Source organism: Schistosoma haematobium, chromosome ZW (assembly GCF_000699445.3).
Source record: "Schistosoma haematobium chromosome ZW, whole genome shotgun sequence".
NCBI lineage: Eukaryota > Metazoa > Platyhelminthes > Trematoda > Strigeidida > Schistosomatidae > Schistosoma > Schistosoma haematobium.
The window spans coordinates 68,592,481-68,607,356 of record NC_067195.1 but is presented as its reverse complement, the minus strand read 5'-3'; the positions used below and the strand labels follow the sequence as shown (position 1 = coordinate 68,607,356).

Here is a 14,876-nt window from a genome sequence, read left to right as displayed (position 1 = left end):
GTGCCTTCTCGTTTTTTATTTGCATGAGTATTTACTTATAGCTGAGTGCATAAAATAAGCATATCTTCATCGCATCTCGTATTTTTCTATTTTGTCTTGATATTTTAACAACGTGAGTTGGCAACGGCTGACTAACAAATTTAATATAGGACACGTGAATGGCAAACTTGATTTAGACACAGGCTCCGAATGTCTTAATTAAACATTAAAAAGAGTTTCGAATGGTTCCGGAGTCAGGTGGCTTCATATTCAAGATTGAAACATCAAGAAAACATGCTTTGCTGACTGCAGAATGCCAGTGTAAAGAGGTATTTAGAGTATTACACATAGTGATGCCCAGGTTCTCTCCAAACTCAAAGATACACAGACCTATACAAAAAATTGAGGTGAAATAAGTTGAAAACTTTTCTCAAATAAACTTCATCACGGTAAGGAAATAATGGGATATAGCTTTTTACAAATAATATAAAAATGCTGATTGACTGAATTGTCCTTACATAAGTTTATGAAAGAGCGCGAAGTTCGTCCTTGGCCTTGACCTTCTGGCTTATTCAAATTTGGTTTTTTTTCTTGTGTTGGTGGTTCACCTTTCCAGTTGTTTGGGAGATTTTCCATACTTTTGGGGGCCACCTCTTTTAAAAGCATTTCCTGTGTCATATTGGATGAAAAGTCGGTTTAAATCTCCCTTATCTGCTGACAACCCAATCTACCGACTTTGGAGAAACTGCAGTCGAAAATTTTGGGGAAATGCTCGAAAAACCCCAAGATTTTCCATGGTCTGGGGCATTGTGCAAAATGAGGCGAAATTCCTGAAAAATCCCTAAAACGCTTGGGGGACTTATGGGTTTTCCCAATATATTTATTGGTTAACCAATTCCAATCAATTGTTTGGGATTCAAAGCAAGATTGGACCTCCATAATATTACAAACTGCAAGTACTATTATAGGTCGATTGACCTCCTATCCTTAGTACCAAAGACTGAAAATTCCCCTAGACTTTGTGGAGAAGTGCGAATTTCCGTATGACGCTGTCGTAACTTCTAAAATTTCCTCCAAATTCAGAAATCGGGAAATCTTACTTCAAGTTATTGATTAAAAAATCGTTTAATTTTCTCCAAGCGGTGTTTTGTAATACTGTTTTCTCAGTGTCAGTAGAATATTTCCACATTATTGAGATTTTCAACCTAGTTAATTCTCTAAAGCTGTGTGTGCACACATATGCTGCAAATTGGGTATATGTTTAGATAAATATTCTAAGAGATGCAGTCTTTTTCACTGTCACTAACGTCAGTATGAAAGTTCATTCACTGTACCGTATTGTTCATCGTAAATTATTTGTTCCTTAGTGGTTTTCAGTTAGTAAAAACATCTCTACTATAAAGCTTTCTCTAGTGTATCTATATAAACTGCTAAGCAATGATAAAACTTCGAGGGTTCCCTTAGTTATATCTCCATTATTTGTCTTTTCACAACTTACTGCAGTTACTCATACTCTTGTATTTCAGTGTTATGCAACTAAAAGTCATCATTTGACAATGAGGTTTTGCTTTCTTAGACTATCTCCTCAATGGTGTCTAACCTAGCGCCCATTACCTTGGCAAAATCACTCTGTTTTCCCTGTATAAATCAGTCATATAGTACCATTTATTTATTTATTTAAACACAAGCATTGGTACAAGGAGGTACCAAACGCATATGTACCACGCAAATCATTCGATTTGTTTGAGGGATGGAATATTGTCCGGGTGCTCAAACTAAAGCAGGTGGTTTACTTATGAGCCTTTAACCTAGAGGTCTAATCCACAGGGCAGTGGATTGGCGCAAGTAGATACAGTCCCATGTTATCCGTTGACCAACCGTAGTTCCATACCCCATTTGTTCCCTCAGGATCCTGGAGCCCATATGCACTGTTGGTTTGGAATCAGAGTTTTCCAACTTCCCTAGATGATTCCTTCATATCCACCAACTCGGTTAAAGCGTTGGCCATTCGCTTTTTCATCCTCTCAATTTCGTAAACAATTTCTCCACCGCTAAAAGGAAGTGAGTAGGACTTTCATAAGAGTGGCCGGATACGCGTGACCACGTGAGAGCATTTCGGAAGTGAGGGCTGATTTTTTCCACCCTCGGTCTTACCAGGGCATTTGGGGCTAAAAGTTCAAGGTTACGTAGATCGTTAATCAATCAGTAGTATGTAACTCATTTTTCAGTCGAAGATTCATAAAAGTCCCTACGAGCTAAAAGCTGTAGTTACGAGATCTAGTTTGAATACTTTAAAATAGATACCTACAAATAGTTACTTTATAGATGGAGTTATTAGAAAGTGTATAGAACTCAAGAGATAATTATGATATGTAGTGCAAAAAAGGAGTACCACAATGTAAACAAGCCTAATATTTATCAGCATCCATGACTGAGTTTTATAGTTCTGCGAACCATAATTAACGTCAGATATGTACACTTTAATACTACTGCTTAATTTCAACATAAAATTATCATATATTTCAGGAACCTCTTCTTTAGTATCTTAGCATCAAGTTAGGCATGCCGTAACTTGGCAAATCTGAACTATAAAAGCGGGTTTAAATAACTCCCCAAACATCGATGACGAAATCTTGATTCATTCAGTTGTTCTCAGAACAGCAAGTATCAATTAATGACTCATAATGTTAGTACTAGGATTCAGAGTTTGAGTTGCAGCTTTCCTCACAAACTAATATCAGCCTTGATACACATGGCACAAAGCGTTCTTAATCAACTGTTGAAATTTCGAGTTGTCATCTAGCATTGCTCAAGATTGTTCGTAAATTATAATGTGAACCTTAAGCTATTTTCCGAGTCAAAATATTCGTAATACAGCCAGTGGGCGAAAATTTCTCTGGTAGACTGTTTTGCCACCCGAAAATTACATTCTATCTTGCTACATGCACTGTGATTTGCATTTTCATGTGGCTCACCCTTACAGTTCAGCTTTATCAGCAACCTTGTTACTAAAAGTTTTGATACAACAGAATCAGATGGTTCCTTTGTTAAGCTGTTTTGAACGACTACGATAGTCGAAAGGAACTGTATTTGATTAGAAATCGGTAGAATAATGTAAAAATTGTAGGTCGACTACATCAATGTTGTGAGATTCTTGACTGAGCACCTATGAACAGTGATGTACGTTAGAACTAACAATGTCAGCAAGGACTGTGCAAACTTAATTTGAAATACTTAAAACTTCAGGTGGAGTTGTAACTAAAATGATTATATACTAAATTATGATGAAGTTAAAAATCCCTAAGAATAACAAAGAGAAAATTCGTTGTTATCGTGCTTCCCTGCTGGTGATTAATTTAAACTCACATCTACAAAGTTTAAGTAGACACGCAACATAGTTCAATTTCCTTTACGGTTTTAGTTAAATGTTCTGAAACCTAGAACTTCTGTAAATCCCTCTAAATTTTTACATTACATTACTAGTAGTGGTCGAGCGTTTGACTGCTTTTTGTTGTGGAAAATTTTGGATTTTATTATTCCTGTAGGTACCTGTTGATCTAGTTTTCATTTTTCCAAAGCAAATAAATGTTTCTCATAGTGATTATTTTCTTCTCCAGACTTCTGTTCCATAGTAGAAAAAACATTTTCAACATATGCATTTAACCAATCGCTAATCTTATGACTCTCATCGAAATGGGTCTCATTAATAGTGTTAATAAATCAGATGACCTCCAATGTTTGTTCGACGAATACAAGACGAGAATTAAAGCAAAATCTCATCTACCTTCTAATCCACTTAAGCCTTTGATCCAGTTTCTACAATCAGTCGGTGAATCCATATTCGACAAACGAAAACCTATATGCTTTAGTGCTAGTCTTTTAGATCATGATTTCAAAGAGATTCGTCAAGGCCTGATAACAGTAAGAGTTTACGATATTAAGTTTCAATATGTCCATAATAACCAAACTGTTGTTCTACTTTGGCCACTCCACGGTTTACGATGGTATGGAAGGAATAAATCCTTATTTTTATTTCAGTCTGGCAGTCGATGCAAATTAGGTAAGTTTCGTTTAACTTCATACCATCCTACTATGTTTTGTTTATAACAAATCGCATATATTGTAAATCTCATGAAAGGATAAGTTGAATAACTATTTATCTACAAAGACGGCATTTGATACTATAGAGAACTGTTTCAATTTTATGGACCTCGGGACAATATATAATAACCAGTTTGCTAAAAATTGTTGTGGTAAGAAGAAATAGACGGGTTTAATACTAAACTGATATAGAATAGTAAACTCTGTGTTCAATACTTAACGGTAGATGGAAGTGCATATGCTTGATTGCCATCAGTTTATAGGATTTGAGTGCTGATCTCTAATCAAGTTACTTCTGTTTCTCAAAATTTGGACATGAAAGCAAAAGTTTAATAGATTCATTAGTGTTGTCTTTTGGTTCGATAAATATAATGGGTTTTTTTATTCTTCAGCACATGTTAAATATAAATCTGTGGCGATTACTATTCAATACGAGTGGCCAGATATTTAAAACCTTTTACTTTATGCTTGGTCACAAATGAATATCAGAAAGAGCCATACAACCGATTATTTTAAAGCCTATACGTTTTATAAATGTCACAACTTACTGTTTTGGGTAGTTTCTAAGCTCAGTTTCGTTTATGTGTTTAGTATATCAAGTGGTATTTTCTACTATGAACTACGGTTTTAAATCTAGACATTTTTTATTATGACTTTCAATCAGATCTGCTATTTCGGTTAATTCCATCTGATTAAAAATTAAATAAACAAATGCATTTATAATTCATGTGCAGGTTTGAATATTGATAAGTTATCCATTCATATGGTATAATGATGAAAAATAACACTCATCTCTTGAGAACAAGAAGTTTAGCTTAAAATTTGAAGTGGGAATCCTGTGATCACTAATTAAATATTGTTACTACTGTATCCTAACCTCTAGCCACAGTTCTTTGCATTATTCTACCTCCTTGACCAATTATTTTCACTTAAAAAATGATGAAACACAAACTCAACATCTAACCATTTCCTATTATGTGTAAGTGGAATTTCGTCTATCTGGTTTGTTGATTAACACTTACTATTTTTTATGTGTGAGATCCTGACTAATATCTAACTATCGTAAGATTTTTTCATGAACTCTTGTTTATTTTGATTTGCAGGTAAGTTTTTATCGCTACTTTAAGAGAAAGCTCTGGTTTGCTAAACGAATAACCTTTAATTTGAGCATCAGAATAATTTATTAAAGGCCAATTATTGAAAATGGGTGATTTTATTTCTTTTTAATTTTCATGCTTTCAATATGAGTGTACACTTATCTCTTAATTTATAATCTGCAGTATGTCGATTAAACCAACATGACTAAGAGCAACTAGTAATGTATTAAGTGGTGTAGCTTTATTTTAAAATATACTGATAAGCATAAATAAACAAAATAATGTAGATTCTCGTACAATTATTTGTCCATTTTTGTGACCACACTACGTGAGATTTTAGGAAGGTCATCAGTACTGATTGAAGATATGAAAGTGATCAAGAAGAATATAAATGCGAAGGAAACAAATAGGTAGAAAGTGTTCATGTTCACGCTCGAGATAAAGTCAAAACTAATTTTCTGCTCTAAGTATCTCCATTAACGCTAATCACTAACCCAAGTGATGTCAGTGGAGTTGTAATGTGTCAGTAGATATTAACCCAACTTAACTATCCCTAATTTTGTAGCTATTTATCGTATATTGGTCTTCTCTTCGCTTTTTCCACCGAGGTTATGCGTTGTCAAGCATAACGTACATAAAATGTGTCCGATCTCCCAAAAGCGTTGTTTAAAAAAGGTATTTCTCATTGAATTGCGATCGGTACTATGATGAGTGGTGAAGGACCAATCAATTCACCTATTTCATTCACCAAATTCTTCTACTCCATGCGAGCCAGTTTCATAACCTGCACTGAATGATTGGACCCAATACTTTAGCTTGTGTATAACAATTGTCACTTATAAATCTTTTTTAAAAGAATAAATACAACTATCAATGTATTCCAGATTGGTGAAGTAGTTTCAGTTTTTCTTACCTTGTAGTTGTGAGATTCATCCTCGTTCTAGATTAGTGCTTTGGTGTTTTAGTGATTGTAGTTCTCAGAACCCCGCTTCGTTAGGTGACTTGATGTTCACTGATGATGAAACAAGACAACATGGTCGAAAAGGTAGGAAAAATGGTTCAACTAAATTATATTTTGAAGTATTAAGCTCACAATAATTGATTTTAAATGTAAACAAACTTACAACCAGCACCTAAGATGATATCTCTGATATCTAAACTTGTTGTCGATGATCCTGACAAACTGGAATCATTCGTTACAAGTGTCTGATGCAGCTGCAGTTTCCATCTTGGTAATGCGTTTAAATCACCTAGTTTTACATACCATAAATGGCTTTTATGAACTATTTCCGTTAATGAACCTACACATATTTTCAATGTGTTTATTAAGTACTTTGGTACTTATAAGTTTTCTAATGGATTGGTAACTAGTTTTCATTCTTGCTCAGTTTGATATCCGATGCAGTCAAATTTCTGTCAGTTGATGACTTTCTGCAAAGTACATATTAAGGGTACCTTTGAAATCGACAGAAAGCGAATTAGCAGTTTTTCCCTAAAGTTTTAAATACAAATCCTAAAGATGGTGCTGGCGTTATGCTTTTTGTAACGAATTAATAAATTGGGTTTTGAACTTTCATGAGCTAAAATCCCTGTCTTCCTATGCCTTAATACATCAGTTGATGTAAGATTAAATAAGAAGAATACTAAGGATATTTAGATTAAAATAGGTTATCAGTTTGTTAAACCACCGATTTTTGGTATGATTCACGTACATCCTATTCATGATATAAATATTGTCTCTGAAATGTTCACAGGCTCTGGGTGAAATATCTTAAAATAGACAGACGATCATAGTGCCGATATAGTCGTTATCTTCATGTAGTTCTTGAACATTTTATTACTTTACATATTCATATGTACACTATCCACTCTTATCTTTCTTATGCATGCTAATACCTTTATCCTTTGCAATACACATCACTTTTAACCAGTTCACTAATATCTTATATTCTGATTGTCTGTGTATATATCGCTCATTCGAAAATCAATTTTCTCACTAACGTAATTCCATTGGAACTTATTCAGTATGGTACTTATTGGATATAAGTTTATTAGCTACTTTTATCATTGATATTTTTAGATGTTTTCAAATAGTGTTTTACAAAACCTAATGATTTTTCAGGTCCAGCACTTTTCATATTTAAATGTAAACATCCTAAAAGACTGGTTTCCTGCGTTGAAAAACGAATAAATTCTCTCTTGCATCTTTATCGAAATATGACGTCTGTCATAAAATATCTGCATCCAATACGAGAATCGTGTATAGATCGCGTAAGTTTTTACCATTACTATTTCTTTGTTTGTCTTCGTAGATTAATTGATAATCATTACTTAAAAGTGACTGTTATCCTGTACTAAAATTACTTCACTGACTGTCAGCTTCATATGTATTTTCTTCAGAGACAAAGAAGTTATAAACAAAAAACTGTTGTGCGATGAACGGGATTGGCATGATTTGTTAGGAAAAAAGTTATCAATGGTCAGCTGTCATGTGATTAAATGTTACTTAACAGATATTTTTGTGTTTTCCTCAGACACATGGTTGGAATAGTAAAGACATTTTAGGTTCATAGCTTTCTTTACAGAATTGTGGGTCTTATTTCGCAGTCACTTAGTCCTTCCTGTGCTTTTATTTCCTAAATACCTTTTTATAAATTTTAATTACATTTCTTAAAGACATTAAAATGTATTCGTAAGTAGTGCTGTAAACACAACGGCATCTTTAGAGTCGTATGTCATTTTTCGGTGTTCTGAAACTTGTAAAATGTGTTCCGTCCTGTTTATAATTGCTTAGAAGCTAATCGTCACTAATGACAAACATTGGTGACTTATGTCTATACCGAAGGTAACCAAACTTTTTAATTAAAGACCCATGTACTGCTATACTGCATCTAAAAATGGAATATATAAAATTCCCAAGTTTTAAAAAATTAAAATATATGGAACTTTCGCATTTACCACTGTTAGCAGTATTGCTTTGCCAGTAAGGTAATTGCAAATCTACAGATTTTTTCCCACTAATGTGTTATGATTAGGAATCATTCAGTTTGTTGTGTAACGCATAATACTGATCCTCTCATTTTTGATCAACTCTTATAATTAAAATCAAAATTCCCATGAAAATAGAATTATGATTATCAAAATGTTCTCGACTGTATGTGAAATGAAATAAAAGGAAATATGTAAAGTAGTTCGTCCCAATTTGCTTCTTATATGGTTGTATGTTATATTGATATTTTGATATAACTGAGATAATCATGTGGTTAAAATTAACACTTGACTTCCGCAATAGTAATAAATATACAATGTGAATGACTCGGATGTATTTTAACTTAGTTACAAGCTAACTAGCATAATAGATGAATTTTGGAATACAATTTGTTAAAATGCAATGTATTCAAGGTCCAGTTTACAAGTGTAGTAACTGTATGTACCTCACATTGTCTTAACAATCCTCCCAATTGGTGTCGACTACTGACGAAAACAGTTAATCATCTCCAATAACCGACCAAAACATTATATATATAATTTATTTGTATAGCTTAACCACTTGTTCTGTTTTTTAGAAAACAAGATCAGAACTCAAAATAAGATCAATTGGTTTTTCCAAGTCATTAGACAAAGAAAATGCAGGTATATTATACATGTAATCTAACTTACTAACATTGATACTATTACTATTTCGATTGTTTTGCATTTCATATTGTTAATTTCATCTCATCTTGCTGATATGGTATAAAAACTTGAACTAATACATATTTTGCCTCTAAATTGTGTGCTGATTATGATTGACTATGAAGTACAATACAACACTGAGTAGATCATATCCTAACAAAAACTGAAAATTTTCAATACTGAATATCAATACCATGATAACACAAACCCTTGCAAATAATAAGTATGTTTATAATTTCGCCTAATTTACGGAGTAAATAAAATTAAGCTATTGGCTATGCATAATTCATTCATTTGGATACATATAAACTCTGTTTTGAATTTGTAAATATAAATATAATGCACTTAATACTATGTCGACAACTCACTTCTGTTCTGTGAGGTGGTGGTAATATTGTTTTGTAGGCTTATGCTTAATGCACGATGCTTTCTAATATTTAAATATCGTTCCTTAATAGTATGACAATGTGATAAATGTATTTTCATATTTTTCTAATATCAATAATTAGTATCTTGTGTTTAGCTTAAAACTACCTTGTGAAGTTGAAACTCACTATTTCTCGCCTAATAATTCATTGTAATATCGAACTATCTATTTTCAAACATTTTTCATTTATGGTTAGAATGTAATGATTAAAATGTAATGTATTAGTCATATTATTCCATAATTACTATTCATAAACTATCTATTCAGTTTGTAACTGCAATTTTTTCAGGCAATCAACTATGGAATCACTGTTTCTGACTCACTCGTCTTTTTATTAGTGCAGAAAGATCTTTGAGATTGTTCAGTCTGTAGTTTTTGTCACATTCGGAACTGACATACATTTGCTCAGAAACACCCTATGGCCTAGTACCCCTGTTCACTACCTTTGGACTGCTAAGTTAATACCTCATGTTTCATCTGAATTTCATTTAATATCGTGATATTGATATGAACAAACCGAGATTATATGATTATTAATTATTTTGCTATTATTTCTTTATCAAATAGAGTACATGATCCAGATATATACTTTTATTAGTTCGGGACTACTTGTTATAAACATCCTGCATAAATGAGTTTCAATCGTTTAAATATATATGATGTAGGAGCGATTTAAAGTGTAAATTTACATGACTTATTAAAATACGGATAAGTAACTTAGTAGCCACTGTTCAAAGAGGGGTACTGAAATTAAATGGGATTGATGAATAAACCATATAAAACAAACGATCTTATATTTCTTATGATGTCCTGACTCATCATACACCAAATTACAATTAAAACGTTTACCAGGTACACAAGAGTTCATGTTGAACCTTTTATCTATATTCTTCGGGTTTTCCTCTACTGTCGCTGCTACCTTGACGTTGTCCGGCTTGCCTATCGTGATGAATTGCTCAGGTTATACTGGCTGGAACATTCGTTCCTCAAGGTCCCACTATGCCAAACAGGTCTGCTAAAGAGCGGTAAGACTAAAAGCAACAATCCCAACACAGATCACTATATTCATAATCGATCTTCCTCTTCAGTTCCTATTATTTCTCATACTTCGACTTTCAACTCCATCCACAAATGTCACCATGGCCAACGATTCTAGTGCACGAAACAATGTCCCAGGTCTACTAAAACCGCGCTCCAAACTACACGATGGAGCCTTCAACGTACGCACCCTATGTCAAATCGGTCAGCAGATCTCCTTGACTAAAACCCTGGAATCTCGTACCATTAATGTATGCACTATTAGAATGGATCCGCGTTAACAGATGCCTACGTGCTAAACGGCTAAACTGCTCCTTGGGGACTCGGAAAGATAGGGAGACACGTCGTTGCATTTTCGTCGTTTCTGCCTACGCTTCCACTGACTGCAGCCCGGGTGAAGTGAAAGATCACCTTTACAGGAAACTTTCCAGAGTTCTTCAAAAACCTGAACACTTAGACATAGTACTCGTAGCAGGTGACTTTAATACCCAGATAGGTAGCTTAAACCAAACAGAAAGACATTTAGGTGGGTATTTTAATATTCCGGCTCAGTGAACAAGTAATGACAATCGTCTGCTGCAACTGTGCTCAGACAATCGTTTATTTTTAGCAAACTTATTTTAGGCATAAGGAGAGACATCTTCTAACATGACGACCCCCTACACCAAACCAACGATGGACTCAAATAGACCATATTGCCATCAGTCATCGTTGGAAAAGGTCGATGGAAGATTGTCGCTCATTCTGGAGTACCTGTTTGGACTCCAACCATGCTCAAATACGAGCATGCATCTGCTTGCGCCTCACTGGACGCGAAAAAGGCACATTAAAAAACCCATTAGAACTGAACTACGTAGCGAGAAAACCAAAAGTAGATTCCAGGAACAACTGAGGTCACAATTAGGTAGTTCTGAAAACGAGGCTAACCCGGATGTTGCTTGGGAAGATATGCAATCAGCTGTGGAAACAGCAGTGACATCTATTAGTGACTTAAACCACAGGGTTACAAAGAACCAATGGATTTCCTCAAGGTCTATTGCACTGATGGATTCTCGTAAACTCATCCCATCAGGCTCTGAACACGATGAAGAGCGAAAATAAGTCAGATCCAGGTTAACCAAAAGTCTAAGGAACGACCGTAAGCAGCGGTGGACAACGAAGACAAAAGGGATAAAAAAAGGCACAGACTATAGCTAACACCAGACAGCTTTTCAGACTAATAAAATGAACTGGAAATAAGAAGTCAAGTGTGAAACGATCTTGGAAGAAGACGACACCATTTTCTGTTCTCAGCCCAGATGTTTAGAATGATAGGCGGAACACTAAGGAGTAGTTCAGCTGGCCTTCAGCCATTCTACAACTAACCACCATTCCCAAACAGCCTGAATGATACATTAAAGTAGGTCCGTCAACTCTAATTGAAGTTTATAAAGCTATAGCTAATCTTAAACGAGGAAGAGCAGCTGGTCCAGATGGATTGTCTTCAGAGGTCTCTAAGTATGTTGGTCCAGTTTTAGCGATTAGGTTGACTAATATTTAGTGAGTGAGGTTAGACGGTAAATCAGCTAATGAGGTTGGGAATCTACATCGACTTAGATTGTTGGGCCACGTATTATTCATGCCCAATCACCGGTTACGACGGTGCGCAATGCTAACTAGTATTGGAGACCGATGCAAAAAAGTTAGGGGCGGCCAAACCAAAACATGACATCAGTTCATAACGTCACTAACATCTGATCTGAGCCATATTGGTTGATGCAGACTACTTCGTTCGGATCCGCGCGACTATCGTAACCAATGGTTGGAGACTGTGGGTGACGACTTAGAATCGATCATAGTCGTGTAGATGTATACATTCTTTGTCTTCCCTTAAAGCATGAGATTAAAATTGCTTTATACCTTTTTTTATACGAAATAATTTCCTGTATCATATCCTCATATGAAATGTTTTTTTACTACTATTGAAGTAACTGCTTCTATGAATTTGGTATTCATCTTGTTGTGCTGATGAGGTATGCGAAATTGGACCGATGTATATATGTACCTGGTTCTACGTTGCAGCCGACTGACTGACTGCGAATTTTCGTCATGTAAACAGTTAGCATTGGTATTCAAGTTGAATGATCTAATGGTAAAAATTGAATATGTTGTTATAGTTTGACGATATTATTTTGCTATGCGTTTTGAGTGCTGAAAAAGTGTTGATCAATATGTTTTTCTGTTTCGTTTTAGAAAAATCTCATTCGATTGAATCTCTCCGGTCTCCATCATCTGTAGTGTTTATTTGCGGTCCAGATGACTATCTTCTACCACGCAATATACCTGAAAACAATACGCTTACTTTTGATTCTGTCACGGAAACGCCTGATTCTCGTGTAGAATTATCAACATTTAGCCAGATACATTTAGATCTACCAAATGGAAACTACCTCGAGGCTGCTTTTGCTCCTAACTTACCATTGATGAGTAATACTCAAGATAACAATAGCTCAGAACATGGAAAATATGTTGTAATTGCTTTATCTCCACATTTCAACAGCCCCTCCACGAATTTTATGATAAACTCTCATTCCCCATTTAGAAAATGTTCAAATAATATTTATTTTCCGGAACCGATGTGATACCTTTTCAAAACTTATATAATACATCGCTTTGTTTAATTACAGTGCTGTATTGCTTTCTTTATTGACCGTCACGTGAAGATAATATATTCTATGATATACATGCTGATGATATGTCACTAGTAAATAATTGTTACTCATTGGTCTAAATGTGCCACTTCCAACCGTTGGACTACAGTTTCAAAATATGCTCCCATTCTGTCTGAGTAATATTGCTAACCCATACATAATGAATGTGGCCAAATGAATACCACACAATCATTTCGTATTGTTATCGAGTCATTAATTTTATGTCAATAGGGATTAAAGTTGTGATTTCCCATAGTTAGTGCTGAGAAAACCCTATTACTGAATATTGTATCATAAATTTGTTTATCAGAAGAGCAGAAATGTCTCTCGATATGTACTTATGGCTTTGTTACTTGGTTACACTAGTTAACTCAAATTTTACAGATCCTTGTTACATATAAACCCAACGAGATATTCAGGTGCAAACCAAATACCTCTAATATGCTTCATAATTTTAGAACGTTTTCATCTAAATTTAAAGCCCATGCCAAGTTTATAGGTATTTATTTTTTTGCTGAACCCAAATAAAATCTAAACCTGCCTGTAACTATCCTAGAGTTACCGCCGGTCGCAAGCTCACACAAAGGAAGAGAGTTGGGCAATGGGGTCGGCAACCTCATCCCGTAGAAAACAACCTTGCTAAAAAAACACTAACCAGATTAAACAAATTAAACCATTTAAACTCTGTCCTACGAGTTGAAGAAAGAATTATGACGCTTCATAATGAAAGCTGAGAGTCTTCGGAAGTCACGAGGTCGTTACCACTTCTCATAACCAGAGCAACCATTATTGTAGGTACATGAAAAAACAGAACAATGTGGGAGACCGAAAGGACCAGTCAAATAGCTACAGAAATGAAGAAGTACACCTTGGCATTGCTCAGAATTAGCGAAACCCATTGGACCCAAGTTGGGGACAGCAAAGGTTAGATACGAGAGATTCTGCTGTACTCCGGTCGCGAAGAGGAAAATGCTCCACAGACTCACGGGGTTGATCTGATGTTGTCCAAAAATGTACGAAATGCACTTATTGGGTCGGAATCTCATAGATTCAGGATCCTTCAAAACCAAGAAGGAGGGAATTACAATTAATATTATCCGGTGTTATGCACCTACCGATGATAGCAACGACGACACTAAAGATCAGTTTTACGAGAGGTTGCCAAGATGAAACTGAAGCTAAAGAAGCACTGGACAACTAGAGAAACAGTATTACAAATGTTTAATACAGCCTTCCTTCGACATACTGCCAAACTCATCGAATTCAAGATAACTCTCAACAACTGGTTACAAGCCTTACAAGATCTACTGAAAGAAGAAGAAACTACTATGGAGGACAACTGGAAAGGGATCAAGGAAGTACTAACTTCAATGTGTCAGGAGGTTCTAGGCCTCAAGAACCATCATCATTAGAAACAGATATCTATGGGAATACTGGATACGATTCAAGAAAGGAAAACATGAAGACAGTAATTAGGAACAGTCGAACAAAGCAGAAAAAGGCACGTCTTTTGGAATTGCTGGGACTAGAAAAGAATAAAGCTGTCGTATACTGTTTCGAAACTGCCGTCAGAATTATCACTGCCTTCACTCCGTAACAATACCATACAATTCATTCTCCTTCGCTCTCTTTGTCTTTGGTTTATCTGCATGTTAGTGCACGTTAAATGTATCTCGTTCCCAATGTATTTCATGTTAGACTTCTAATATTGCTTTGTTGTCTTATTTGCCACACAACTATCTAGCCTAAGTATATCACGCTAAATTCATTCTGGAAGTATAATCACTACAGTCATTTGCATTTCTTAGACCTATGTGACATTGGTTTAACTTGAATTCATGTTAGTAAAAAGAGAATACAAACATGGAT

At 35.0% G+C, this 14,876-nt stretch overlaps 1 protein-coding gene across 4 annotated transcripts; it reads left to right on the top strand.

The window, feature by feature from the left end:
• The first annotated feature begins 520 nt into the window (after positions 1-520).
• On the top strand, positions 521-12,980 carry MS3_00004240 (uncharacterized protein). Of its 4 annotated transcripts, XM_051212131.1 has the most exons (5): positions 521-4,039; positions 5,184-5,287; positions 7,300-7,448; positions 8,744-8,810; positions 12,550-12,980. In XM_051212131.1, exons 2-5 carry the CDS (start codon positions 5,284-5,286, stop codon positions 12,936-12,938), a joined length of 609 nt encoding a protein of 202 aa, XP_051072280.1. In that variant the 5' UTR covers positions 521-4,039; positions 5,184-5,283; the 3' UTR covers positions 12,939-12,980. The 4 variants fall into 4 exon arrangements, with proteins under 4 accessions (XP_051072280.1, XP_051072278.1, XP_051072279.1 ...); XM_051212129.1 differs by lacking the exon at positions 5,184-5,287; XM_051212130.1 differs by lacking the exon at positions 5,184-5,287 and having other exon boundaries at positions 9,569-12,980.
• Positions 12,981-14,876: the final 1,896 nt, after the last annotated feature.